The sequence below is a fragment of the Anser anser genome (genome assembly GCF_964211835.1).
Source record: "Anser anser genome assembly, chromosome: 30".
Classification (NCBI taxonomy): domain Eukaryota; kingdom Metazoa; phylum Chordata; class Aves; order Anseriformes; family Anatidae; genus Anser; species Anser anser.
In genome coordinates, this window is record NC_139751.1 from 1,090,336 (window position 1) to 1,104,005 (window position 13,670).

Below are 13,670 nucleotides of genomic sequence, written 5' to 3' on the forward strand. Positions count from 1 at the left end.
CGGAGCGGGAGGGGGAGGGGAGGGAGGGGAGGGAGGGGAGGGAGGGGCGGGGCGGGGCGGGGCGGGCCTTAAAGGGGCCGCGCGGCCGGGGGGGGGGCGAGCTTGGGGGGGTGAGGGGAGCTGGGGGGGTAGTGGGGGACACTGGGAAGGGGGAACTGGGGGGCTGGGGGGGTAGTGGGGGAACTGGGAGGGGGGAACTGGGGTCTGGGGGGCCTGGGGGGGGTAGTGGGGGAACTGGGAGGGGGGAACGGGGGGGCTGGGGGGGTAGTGGGGGAAGTGGGAGGGGGGAACTGGGGGGCTGGGGGGGGCTCAAGGGAGCTTGGGGGGGTGAAAAGGGGATCTAGGGGGAGAGATGGGGGGAGTGAGGGGAGCTGGGGGGCTGGAGGGGGTAGTGGGGGACACTGGGAGGGGGGAACTGGGGGGCTGGGGGGTAGTGGGGGAACTGGGAGGGGAGAGCTGGGAGGCTGGGGGGGCTGGGGGGGTAGTGGGGGAACTGGGAGGGGGGAAACTGGGGGGCTGGGGGGGCACGGGGGGTAGTGGGGGAACTGGGAGGGGGGAACTGGGGGGCTGGAGGGGTAGTGGGGGAAGTGGGGGGCTGAGGAGGGGGCTTGGGGAGGCTGGGGGGGGCTCAGGGGAGCTGGGGGGGCTGAAAAGAGGATCTGGGAGGGCTGAGGGGTGCTGGGGGGGCTGGGGAGGGAACTGGGGGTCTGGGGGAGCATATTAGGGGGGCTTGGGGGGGAGGAGAACGGAAGGGGAGGCCCTGGGGGGAGAGATGGGCTATGGGGGGGGGGCATGAGGTCAGCTGGGGGGGCTGGGAAGGGGCTGCGGTTGGGGTCTGTTGTGGTCTGTCTGTCCGTCGTGACATTCGCCCCCCTCCTCGAGGGTGTGTGAGTGTGTGTGTGTGTGTGTGTGTGTGTGTGTGTGTGTGCGCGCGTGTGGAGGTGTGTGCAAACGTGTGCGAATGTGTTTGCATGTGTGCATGCATGTGTGCGTGTGTGCTAATGTGTGTAAACGTGTCTGTGTGTGTGTGCAAGCATGTTTGTGCGTGTTTGCATGTGTGTGTGCATGTGTGCGAATGTGTGTGAACATGGGTGCATACATGTGTGTGTGCAAATTGTGTTCGAAGGTGTGTGTGTATACGTGTGTGCATGCATGTGTGCATTCACGTGCATATGCATGTGCATGCATGTGTGTATACATGTGAGTGTTTGCATGCACACGTGTACTTGCCTGTGTATACATTTGCACACACATGTGCATTCATGTGTGTGCATGTGTATGTGTGCATGCATAAGCATATGTGTATGTGTATACTTGTGTGTGCGTGTTTGTGTGCATGCATGCGTGCACGTGTATGCAGACGTGCGTGCTTGTGTGCATCCATACATGTGCACATGTGCATGCATGCTTATTGCATGTATGTGTGCTGTGCACTAAGGCACATGCATGTGTGCATGTATGTGCATGTGTGTACGTGCTTGTGTATGCATGTGTGTGCATGCGTGTGCATGCATGTGCATGTATGCACGAACATGTGTGTGCATGTATCCATGTGAACATGCATCTAAATGCATGTATGCCTGTACACACGTACATGCACGCACACGTGTGTGCATGCATACATGGATGTGCACATATGTATGCGTGTGCATGTGTGCATACACACGTATGCATGTGAGTGCGTGCATGTGCATGCATGCGCACAGGGCCATACATGTGTGTGCTGGTAGGGCTTGGGGATGCCAGTGCTGAGCCACCTGCACGGCTGTGCACTGCGGTGCGTGTGCGGTGCGTGTGCGGTACATGTGCGGTGCGTGTGCGGTGCACGCACAGTGTGCAGTGCATGCACAGCGTGCAGCGCATGCAGCGGTGCAATACAGGGCCGGCAGGGCGCTGCGTGCTGCAGACCCGGTGCAGCTCCCGCCTGCCGGGGACTGATCCGTACCCACGCAGGACCCCTTGGCTCAGCACCCCAACGCCCGGCCCGCGCCCCACTTCCAAGAGCCGCCCTTTGCTGACCAGTTCCTCCCAGCTGCTAACTGGGAGCAGGGCACCCGCCGCGGGCTGCGCCTGCGGTGTCAGCGTGCGCCGGGCGCGTGTTGTGTCCCAGGCCAGGTCAACATCCCGCACGGGGCTGAGCCGGAAAAAAATCCCCATGTCAGCCGAGCTCTTCTGAGCAAGTTCCTCTTTCATCTTCGGGGGCGTTTTCGCGCTCCCCCGGGCTATCAGCAGGAACCTCCTGCGCACCCGCTGCGATAAGGCGCCCGGGCTATCCTGCCTGAACAATGTCAGTGCCGCGATTTCCCGCGCACGCAAACAAGACCTGGCCTTTGTTGTCTGCGCTTTCTTGGCATCTCGGGGTCCTCTTTTTTTTTTTTTGGTGCAAATTCCTAGAAGCACGAGGGCCGGCAGCCCCGAGCTCGGGCGGTCGCAGGGAGAGGGTTGCGGAGAGGCTGGAGCGAGGTTTATTGTGGGATCCGAGCGCGCGGGACCGATACACGACAGCTACACCCGTGTCGAAGCAATAAATTAAGCCATGCACAAGCTCCGGGCCGCGGGGTCCCCTCCTCAGCGCCTGGTGGGGGAGGCTGTGCAGCTGTGAAGCGATAAAATAGCTTTATGCTTTATTAAATATATTAAATCTTAATAATTAAATAATAAGGGCACGCGTCTTGTTCTGTTGAACGTCCTGGGCTAGGCCGTGAGTAGTCCCTGACCCGAACAGGGAACGAGCAGGAGCCGGCCGCAGAATGTATGAAAATGCCTGGAAAACACCAAAACGCTGAGAAAACACCCAAACAGCTTGGAAAGCAGAAGCGCCGGCTGCTCGTCGGGTGAAGGATCGGGCCCCAGCAGTCTCAACCCCCAGCACCTTCCCGTGGCTCTGCGGGACTCCCAGGACGCGCAGCTCCAAGCGCCTGGGCACGCAGCCCCGAAGCGCCCTGGGACCAGCCTTTTCCAGCAAAACCCCAAACCCAGCGCCGTGCCGGGTCCCGACGGGGAATTCCTGGTGCTGCCCCGTTGGGGCACAGCACAGGGTTGGATCCGGCCGGGCAGGGGGCTGCGGGGTGGGATGGCGCCGGGCGCAGGCTGCCCGCTGTGTTCCCCAGCCAGCATCAAGTTTCGGCTCCGGGGGATATTTTTATAAATGGGCTGGAAGATTTCTTGCTTGTTATTTTTTTTTTTCCTTTTTTTTTTTTTTCTCCCTTGCGAATTTAGAAGCCACTGGGGTGGGAAAAGCCAAGGGGCCGCGGGGAAGGGGTCTGCAGCCCGGTGCTCAGCACTCCTGCTTGGGTTTGTCCAGGGAGTGGTGCAGCTTCTTCAGCGTCTTTTTGATCCGCAGGGCTGTGAGCCGCGCCGAGGGGCTCTGGTACCAGCACTCCTTCATCACCTTAGCCAGGGCAGACAAAACCTAGGGGGGACAGACAAGGAGGGAGAGTGGGGAGCTGCATGCGGCACCCGCACCCGGTGGTTCTGAGCCTCTGGTGGAAGTCAAAGCCATGCTTTGGGTGATGCCAGGGCTCCCCTCACCTCCCTGGGCTCCCCCCACCTTCCCCAGGGTTTGCAAAAGCTTTAGGGTGGGGGTCCCGGGTTCCGTCCGTCCTCGCCCCCGCTGCCACCAGGAGCTCATGGCCCCTACATGGGCGCTTTGCAGCCGGGGGACCCCGAAGCTGCGGTTCCCGAGAGGCCGCCGAGCCCTCGCCGAAGCCTCACCGAATCGGAGAAGAGGCGGTTGGGGATCACGGGGGTCTGCTGGTCGACGCACACCACCTTCTTCATGTCCTCGAAGCTGGGGTCGCTGGGCACCACGTCGAAGAAGGGCGGCCGGTACTCCTCCACGATGCCTGCGGGCGGGAGCCGTGAGCGTGGCCGGGGTGCGGGATGCGTCCCTGGTCCCGCACGGGGCCGGGCAGCGGCGACGTCCCCGCTTCCAGGGCACTTAGAGCGGGGGGCACGGGGAATGGTAACGGGGGCTACGGGGTGCCCAGGCTGTCACCTGTGCCTGTCCCCGGGGTGGCACGGACACAGCCCTGTGTTGGGGTGCACTGCTCCGGCCCCAGCACTGGATGCATCACGGGACACTTGCTGGGACGTCTCAGAAATGCAAGGGGGGGGCCCAGCACCATCTCCAACCCTGATGGGGGCTCCAGCAACAAATCCAGCCCCGATACCACCCCGCAGCCATGGTGAGCCCGCCAGCTGGCCCTGCTAATCCTTGCTTAGTGCCTCCATATGGCTGTGCGTCCATGGGGTTTTACCTCCCCCCAGGCTGCCCCAAGCACCCCACAGCCCCGTGTACCCCCGGGGTACTGGTGACCCCAAGCCCCATCCCGGCTCCTCGGTGCCCCGGGGCTGTGCACGCATGCCCAGGGTCCCTGCAAGGGTTAAAGCTGGCGGCTGAAGGTCGTCCCCTGCACATGGCCACGGTAATTCGGAGTAAATGTTTAATCTGAAGGAGCCCCAGGGCAGTAAATGAGATTATCCCGACCAGACTGCGCCTGGGGGGGACCTGCTGCTTCACCCTCCAGCGCCCACCATTTAATTAATGCCGCTAATGGACTATGCCGGTGGTGCTGAGCGGCGCTGGCTGGGGCAAGGAGCCTCCTCTGCGGGGGTCCCCAGCTCTGCCCCCGTCCCCGAGCAAAGCCCCGTGGCCGGAGGTCCCGGCCGTGGCCAGCTTCCAGGCAGCGCTGGATGCTGCTTGTTTTCTAATCAGCACTGAACAAACAGAACGCTGATTGAGTCTAATGGGCCCTTTAATCAGGGAGCCGGGTGCTGACACTAGATTACAGTGTTTATAATTTACAGCTAATCTTCTGGGCGAAGGGGGGGAAAAAAAAAAAAGAAAAAGGAAAAAAAAAAAAAAAAGAAGGAGGAGGAGGGAAGGAGGGAGCGGAGGCAGAGCCTCCCCGCGGAGGGCTGGAGCCCGCGGCACCGCTCACCGTTCACCGCCGTCCGCCGGGTGATCTCCCAGAGCACCAGCCCGTAGGCCCAGATGTCCGTCTTCTTGTAGGACTCGAAGCAGTCGGTGCGGATCTGCTCGCTCAGCACCTCGGGGGCCATGTAGCGCTTGGTGCCCACCCGCGGGTTGGTGCCGATGTCCAGGTAGTCGCTGCCTTGGGAGTGCATGACGGCCAGCCCTGGGCGGACAGACGGACGGACGGCGGTCAGAAGCACGCCGGCATCGCCGCCGCGTCCCCCGGGGGGAGCGGGGTCTCACCCAGGTCGGCGATGCAGCACTGCCGGTTGCTTTTCACCAGGATGTTCCTGCTCTTCAGGTCGCGGTGGGCGATGGCGGGCTTGCCCTGGGTGCCGAAGATCTCCACGTGGAGGTGGACGAGGCCGCAGATGATGGAGGCCGCCAGCCCCAGGCAGGTCTCCACGTCCAGGGCCGTCCTCTGCAGGTAGTCGTAGAGCGAGCCGTTCTCGTGGTAGTGGGTGATGAGCCAGAGCTGGGTGCTGGAGTTCCTCGACGTCATGTCGGAGGCGATGAAGCCTGGGTGGGGAGAGGAGCGGGGTCATGGAGCCGCCGCGCCGCCGTCCCCAGCCCCCTGGGCCCCCCGCTCACCCAGGATGTTGTCGTGCCGGAGGAGGACGGTGTTGTAGATCTCCGTCTCACGGAACCACGACTGCTCGTCCCGGGAGGAGAAGATCTTCACGGCCACGTTCTCCCCGTGCCACACGCCTCGCCACACCTCGCCGTAGCGCCCTTTGCCTGCCGCAGCCACGGCACCGCGTCACACGGCCCCTCCGGACCCCAAGGGATCCCAACCCCGTCCCCGTCCCAGCGGGATAAACCCAGCTCCCGGTGGGGAATAGCAACGGGGCGATGCAGGGCCCTTTATATCGGGGTGGGCTGACCTCGGGCAAGTGCCACCCACCCCGAGGACTGGGGTCTCTACGGGGTTTTGGCTACAAGGCTTGGGTCCAACACCTCCCCGTGGGTTTGGCATCGCGGTGCCATCGCTGGCGGCTGCGGGAAAGGGCTCTGGGCCCTGCTGTCCTCACCCACGCACTCCACGAGGGTGATCTGCCGAGCCACCGTTCGCTGGACGAGGAAGGGCAGCCCCGAGCCGCTGCCCGTGGTGCAGTCGTCGTTCAGCAGGTCCTGCGGAGCCAAGGCAGCGGGTGAGCTCGGTGGCCACCCCGCACAGCACGTCCCCCTCCTTTGGGGACAGCCGGGGTCCCCCTTGGAGCCCACCCACCTCCAGGGTGCTGTCTCCCACCAGGGAGGCCTTCAGCATGAGGTCCGTGTCTCCCAGGTCGCTGTGCTTGAAGAGGAGCCTCTCGCGGCGGTGCTGGGCCAGCTTCCAGAAGAAGAGCGCCGTGAGCGCCGCGAGGACGAGGAGCGCGAGCAGCGGGACGAAGATCATCAGGAGGAGGTTGGACAGGGACGGCGCCTTCTCCAGGGCTTCTTCTCCTGGTGGAGGGGAAACAATGGGTGGGGGGATGAAGGTGGGGCTTGGACTTGGACCTGGGGAGGTTTTGGGGCTTAGGCATGGGAGGGGGGCTCTGCATTGGGGTCACCCCCATGGGTGGCAGCTCCGCGGGCACAGCCCAAGGAGGGGCACTGGGGGCACCTCGCTGGCCCCATCCTGCATTGCAAAGGGGGACCCTGGCAATGCCGAGAGAGGAGAGGGATTATCTCGAGACCCAAACACGTCTCCACCCCCTCGAAAAGCTCTGCCCCTCTCCCCCTGACTCCTCGAAGGGAAGGGCGGCAGCCCAGAGGCGAGGCGGGGGCAGCCGCGGGTTCCCGTACCTGGCAGGTAGATCTCCAGCTCGGCGTTGCACATGCTGGAGTTGCAGCACCTGGTGCCGTACTGCTCCATCACGTGCGGGCGGCAGTTCTCCAGCAGGTTGTTGGAGAAGCAGCCCCGGTGCTGGGTGATCCTCCCGTCCTCCCGCCGCTTGCTGACGAAGCACACCTTGCCCGTGCAGGTGGGCACGCTGCAGTGCGGCACGTCGCACACGCACAGCAGCTCGTCTGCGGGCACGAGGACAGCGCGCGTTGTGCCACGGGGCCGGGACGCGCCGCTCGGGGACAGCGGCCACCCGTCTCGGGGATGCTGGTGGCTTTGGGGTCAACGGGATCTATGCTCAAGACCCTTGAACCAGCCTGGGACCACCAGGAGGCAGCAGAGGGGATGTGCAGGGAAAACGGATCCATCCCATGGGCTGTAACAACAAACTGGGCTGCCCTAGCTCGCAGCGCACAGCCCGGGGGTCGCATCCTGCCCGTGGAGCCCCAGGGAGCTTTGGAGCTGGAGCTGGACTCTGGGGGTGCTGTGTTTTGGGATCCAGGCACCGAATGTGCAGCCCCTCGCTGCGGGGCCAGAGGGCGGCTGCGCTCCCGCCTCCCGATTTAGCTCTGCCCTTTGGCGCAGAAAATATCCCTCCTGGAACCAGCAAGTTCAGCACGAGGGCAGCCAGACGGACGGTGGCAAGGGGACAGACAGACGGCCGGCCGGCCGCACGCAGCCCCCCACGGCCCCATGCTGGTGACCTGTGCTTGGTGGCGTGGGCTGGGGACCATCCCTGGTGCTGCTCGGGGGCTCCACGTGCCCCCTGCCCAGAGCAGGCACAGGGGACGATCCCAGCTTGGATCCATCCCGGGTCCCCCCGGCTCTCTCCTGGGACCACGAGCAGCTCCTTGCTGCTCCCCACCACCAGCAACACCTCCCCGGAGCTACGTCCTGCAGCCGTTTATTTTGAGCAGAGCAAGCGATTAAGTTTCCAAACAGCCACGAGTTTATTTTAACCGCCCCGCGCGTGGCGGAAGGCGTCGGGCACGGCCCCAGCTTCATTTTCTGCTCTGTTTTGCTACTCACCGGCAGCAAGGCTGAGGGAGAAGGTCAGCAGCGCCAGCATGGCCCCGCCACAGGCTTCTTGGGACATTTTCCTGCAGAAAAAAAAAAGGGGGTGACAATGGCAGCCACAGCCCTGGGCACCCCCAACATCCCGGGGCTGGCGGCCGGGCGAAACGCGGGCGCAGCCGCGCGGTGGCTTTGGGAAGGAAGCAGCGGGACGCGGTGTCCGACAGGGAGGGAGGGCAGCGGCGCGAGGTAGGATGTGCTGCTTGCAAGTGGAATTCGGCTCCGGACGTCCCGGTTGCAGCCCTTCCTGCGAGCAGTTCCCCGGGATGGCTGCAGACGCATGCGGAGCCGGCGGGATGCCGGGACGCCCCGTACAGCCCCACAGCGCTTGAGAATTGGGCTAGGAAGGGGGCATCGCCACGGCCACGAGGCCCCCACAGCCTCCCCCATCCCCACAGGTCGTACCTCGGCGTGTCCCACTGACACCGGTGGGGCTGGAGGTCCGCGGGATGGGGCTGGAAGCCCTCACGCCCCGCTGCGCACCCCCAGGTCCCTGCCGCAGCCGGAGCCGCCCCGGCGGCTGGCTGCAATCCGGGAGGGGGCTTTTGTACAGAGCTTATCAATGACACAAGCGGAGTCACTGCGGGCAGCCAAGAATTCCCCAGCTGCGCCTTTGGGGAAGGTTTGGCCGTGATTTTTTATTTTTTGTTATGATGATTTTTATTTTTTCAATAGCTCCTCGTAAAAGGAGGAAATTTTGGCCAAGCCCCTCGCGGCACCGCCGCGCGTTCCCTTCCCACGAGGCCGGGCCCTGGCTCCCCAGCCCCACCTCGCTCCCTTCTCCGTCGCCCGCGATTCCCAATATAAACACGCCGAAGTCGCCGTTTCCTGCAATTCAAGGAGCCCTGCCCATGGCAGCCAGGACAGGAATCAAGATTGTTTAGATTCTGGCCTTGATGGGGAAAGGCAGTCACGCAAGCACGGCGCGCTGAAAGGCACACGGACGTGGCCGTCCCGGGCAGAGCTGCGACGGCTCCAGCCACTGCGCAGCATAAAATGGGCTTTTCCTCCCCAAAATAGCTCACTTTGTTGTAGCTCGTGGAGAGGAAACGGTGACCCGAACTCAGGGCTGTCATGAGAGCAGGATCCGCCCCGGCAGGAGCGGTGCCTGGCCGCTCGCAGCGCTCCTCACCGTCCGGTCCCTCGGCTAGCACGGGGTCAACCCTCCAAGGATGGGGTTTGGGAAATAAATTCAGCTGGAGCTGTTCAGCTCCCGGTTTGTGAGCCCCTGGGATGCTCCTAGGCATGTTGATTACCTCGCAATTTGGAGTGCTAGGGAGTGCGTCTCTTTTAGATGGGAGCTGAGACTCCCGTGCAGTGAATCCCCTCCTTGGAGGCGCTTCCAGGAAGCCACCAAGCAAACCCCTGCCTTGTCAGAGGCCTGCGGGGTTTTTGCCATTCAACACAAAATGCTCCGGACCTCACCTAAAACTTCACTGCACACGAGACAAAATTGCACGGCTCGCAAGCAAAGCAAACCCTAACCCAGAGCCGTCCCCAGCACCGAGCTGTAGAGGCCCAGGGTCAGAAATGTCCCGGGACACATCTGCAACGGGTCAAAACCAGCCCCAGCCCCGACGCCCCCCCAGTTCCTTCCCATTTCAACGCACACGGCCCAGCTGCAGCGTTCGCACCCCCCGGGGGTCCACAGCAGCACCTCCAGCCCCAAAGGGCTGGCAGCGAGTCACCCCACAGCTTTACGTCCTGTCATCCCTGGGGATTTGCAGCAGCTTCGGCCACAGGGGGAGGAAAAAAAATGGGACAAATCCACCCTTGGGGTTTGGGGGGGGGGTTAGGGTTGGGCAGGAGCATCCCTGGCCAGGCAGCGGCTGTAGCACTAATAGCCTTCTGCACTGGAGGGGCTGAAAAGATGGAAGTCCCTGCGGTTGGGAAAGTCTTGAGCAAGACCCAGCCTGGGGAAGAGGAATTTCCCTGCCCCGGAATGGAGGCAGAGGCCAAGGGGCTGCTCGGGAAGCGGCACTGGGGACAGGAGCCAGCGGGAAAGCCCGGACCCGCTGGGTGCCCGGGCAGAAACGGGGCTGCAGCGCCCCGTGGCCACGCTTGCATGCTTCCAGCTGAGCAAACCCCATCTCCTGCAGGAGGAAGGTTTTCCAAACGGCGCAGGAAGGATGGAGGCGAAGTTCAGGCACAGCGGGGACCCGCGGGGACAGGCTGCGCACCCCGGCCCCTTGCACCAACGGGGGTTGCTGCGCCATAAGACGCACGCAGAGAGCAGCAAAACCAGCTCAGACACATTAATAAGAGAAACAGGAACGCGATGCCAGCCTTGCACGCATCTCCTTGCACGCAGCAGTGCAGGAGAGGTTTCCTGCCCCGGCCCTCGCACCGGGTTTTGCCCAGCAGAAGCCGTGCTTGCAGGCAGCGTGGGGCACTGCACCGTGCCTCGCCTCCAGCCCGGCTGCTGCGGTTTGAACTTTCCCTCACTGTAACTCATGCCTTTTAAAGATGCACCCCTGTCCTCCATTTCCCAGCCCTCTCATTAGCTCAGGGTCTTGTTAGCAGCTGTATATTATTTTAGCTCTTTGCCGAGGGCCCGGGGGCAGGTCCTGCTCTCAGCTACGCTGCTGTAAATCCAGATTTATGTTCCCAAAATCCAGCTTCCAGCATCTGCTACCCTGACATAAACCCTGGTGTCCCACTGAATGCAATGGGAATGGGGCCAGCTCCTGACTTTGGCCACGCTGGTGAAAATCCAGAGGGAAACCGGCCGATCTCCGAGCCTGGAGATGTTCGGCAGAGATCAGCCCCTGCCCTGTGCTCGGCAGCAGCTGCCCTGGGAGTTAAAAGGTGATGGAAGCTTTGAGGAAAGAAGGCGGGGACCCCCGGGAGCGGAAGGCAGAGCCAGGCTGGGGGGCTCGGCCCCACGGAGGTGGGGGTCCCACGCGGCTCCGCTCCCTGCAGCTTCCCCACGGCTGAACCCCGAGAGCGCGCGGCGCTTTGCGACTCACCTACAGCATCCGCACCGGCCCCGTGGGTGCTGCCCGGCTGTGCTGCTGCTCCTGGGGAGGCTTCCTGGCCGTGGCCCCCCGTGTCCCACACCAGGCTCAGCCAGGGACGCTCCTGGCCGTGCCCTGCACCCTGGGGAGCCTCATGGGGCTGCTCCCAGGACCCCGGAGAGGCTCGGCTCCCGTCCTGGCCCCGCTGCCCCGACGCAGCCGCCTGGCGAACGCTCTGTGGTCTGGATGTGGGAGAAGTCACAAAAATGTTTCTTATTACTGCCTCTTCCTGCCTGGCTTTTCTCCACCACTCCCAGCTAATAAAGCATTTCCTATTGCTGAGCACACATCCCCATCCAGCCTCCCTTCCTCCCGCACACCGGGCCCCAGCTCCATCCTGGTTGCTCTCCCTCGTCCCGCTCCTCCCGCCCCTGTCCCTCACCAGCTGCTTCCCCAAATTTTCCTGACTTTTGAGTCCAGATGAGGCCCTGGGGCTGCACCCAGAGCACCCAAAGGCTCCTGCACCCGGCAGAGTCGCAGCCGCTCAATTTGTGGGGTTTATCTGGGGGTACCAGGGGTAGGGAGGATGCTGTGGGTTAGCGTTAGAGCACTGGGCCACCTCTCCCACTGCACCAGTGCTTGTCCCCTGTGGGGATGGGAACATTACGGGGGACCAAAGGGGCTTTCCAGCTGTCCAGTGCTGTCCCCAGTAGGACTTTAGGAGCGCAAGGAGCACTGCACCAAGGGGTGCTCAGCCTTCTCCGCAGGGCTGGGACAAAGGGACCCACGGGCACGTCTCCCACGTGCCACCATCCTCGAGACCGCCCAGCTGCGCTGGGACACCCACGGTGGTGCCGTTCCCACGGCGTGGGGCGCACGGAGCCAACCCCACTGCGGGCAGCGGAAACGGCGCTTCCCCTTTTGCTGCCCCGGGGTTGCAGTTTCAGCCACCCTGGATGGGGTCCTGTGTCCGTCTGTCCCCCCCCCACCTCCTCCCCAGCACCCCCAGCCCCAGCTTTCCCCCAGCTGCTCCTTCCAGACACCTCGAGCAGCTCACGTGGATGCAGCCGGCAGCACCGGGGCTGGCGTCGCATCCTCTTTCCTAACCGAGCTACGTGGCCTGATTTCCCTCGCCGTTCCCCGTTTCATCACAAACCCCAATTGCATCAGGAGCCCAAAATTGCAGCACGACCCTTCCCGGAGCCGCCGCGGCCTCCCCGCCTGGGCACTGGTGGCAGAGCTCGGCCGTGGAGCTTTGAGGTCCTGCCCGAGGTTCCTCCGCTATCTCCCCGATCACCCTCGACGGAGGAAGTGAGACAAACAAGAGCACAAAACCAGGATCAAACGCGCGGAGCCTTCGTGCGTGACCTTGCCCGCGGCGGAGGCGGGAGGAATTTTTGCGGAGCCGGCGTCCACGCATGGGAAACGGGCAGTTTCCATCAGATAGCAGCCGCTGTCTGCCGGAGGAAGTCTGTGCTGCAGCCGCCCTATCGCCGTGACCATCTCTGCCCCGGCGCAGATTGCAGCCGCCAGCCCCTCCCGGGGGGGGGGGGGGCTCGAGGGGGGGGCAGCGGCCCCGAATTTTGCCCTCAGCAGCCGGGCACAGGATGCGCGGTTTCCAGCAAGGGCTCTGCTTCAGGCGCTGCTCTCTTCCGCGCTGGGAACCTGGATTTGTTTTTAACCGTGATCTCCACTGGGGGAAATTAAAGAGATTTTAAAAAACTTTCAGAAGCCGCTGTGTGTCCCTGTTCCCACGGTGCAGCGGCTTGAGGAGCGCAGGGGCAGGAGGGAGAGCGCGTGGGAGCCCTGGGGACGGCTGATCCGTCACTGCCAGCAGTGCTGCTGCTGCAACGAGGGCAGGGCTCGAACCCCACTGCAGGGGAAGGCTCGCGCGCCTCGCGCTGGAGCTGAAGGAGAATTCGGGAATATTCATCCCGAGACCGGGACCGGCTGTAACAACAGGCGGACCAAGGGGGGTTTCGACAGCTGAGGTCTGCCACCAGGATTTCAGCAGGGCAAGGATGGTTCTGAGTGATTTCCAGCACCGGGATGAGAAAGGGCTGGGAGATGGAGGCTGAGCAGCAAGGAGAGGGGAGGAGAAGCCTTGTGCCCGGCTCCCATGCACCAGCGCTGCCCGCCTCTACAGGCGGACAAACCGCGGCGATGCCGAGCTCGGCAGCAGCAGAGCCGAACCCAGGAGCACCAAGCCTTTGCCCTGACCCGAATATTTCCTCGCCTTCACACAGCTCGGGGCCACCCCCAGCTCGTGGTGCAGCAGGAGGCCGATGCCTCCCACCCGCCACGCTTCGTGCCGGGCTCTCGGGGTGCCAGCCCTGCGCTGAATCAGAGCGGGATGGGTGCTCGCGGTGCCGGCCGCGCCGGGGCAGTGCCGCCAGCACGATGGCGCAAGCTCCCCAACCACTCCCACCTCCGAGCCAAAAAAAAAAAAAAATCAGCCTTCATTAAATCATTCCGGCCGCTTATGGCAGAGCGGAGCAGCCCGTGCCCCCACCGGATCGCAGCCAGCCACCCCTGCGGGTCTCACCGAGGGGACACAAGCCTCCATCCTCCGCTGTCCCTGGCTGTCCCCGTCCCCTGTGCGGCAGGAGCGTGGCACGAGCCAAGGTCTCTCCGTGCACGTCCGCCCCCGGCTCATCTGCGAGCCGCGGCAGAAGCTGGCACCGGAGGAAGGCGGCGCGGGGAGCCCGGCGCGAGCCAAGGCTTGGGGGGGGAACAGGAGGGAGGCGGCGGCGCCTTCCCCCTGCATCCATCCGTGCCTCGGCGCAGACCTTCTGCTGCCCCTGCGAGGCACAGCCCCAACCCCAAACTGGGGAGG

The 13,670-nt window shown here is 63.7% G+C and overlaps 1 protein-coding gene across 1 annotated transcript; it reads right to left on the reverse strand.

Moving 5' to 3' along the window:
* Positions 1 to 2,449: 2,449 nt before the first annotated feature.
* ACVRL1 (activin A receptor like type 1) lies at positions 2,450 to 12,333 on the reverse strand. The gene is made up of 11 exons (XM_083814162.1): positions 12,203 to 12,333; positions 10,847 to 11,076; positions 7,833 to 7,903; positions 6,764 to 6,988; positions 6,207 to 6,421; positions 6,010 to 6,109; positions 5,570 to 5,716; positions 5,222 to 5,497; positions 4,944 to 5,141; positions 3,715 to 3,845; positions 2,450 to 3,412 (listed from the first exon to the last, which is right to left on the reverse strand). The coding sequence occupies exons 3-11, from the start codon at positions 7,897 to 7,899 to the stop codon at positions 3,278 to 3,280; spliced, it is 1,494 nt and encodes a 497-aa protein (XP_083670288.1). The 5' UTR covers positions 7,900 to 7,903; positions 10,847 to 11,076; positions 12,203 to 12,333; the 3' UTR covers positions 2,450 to 3,277.
* Between the last annotated feature and the right edge of the window lie 1,337 nt (positions 12,334 to 13,670).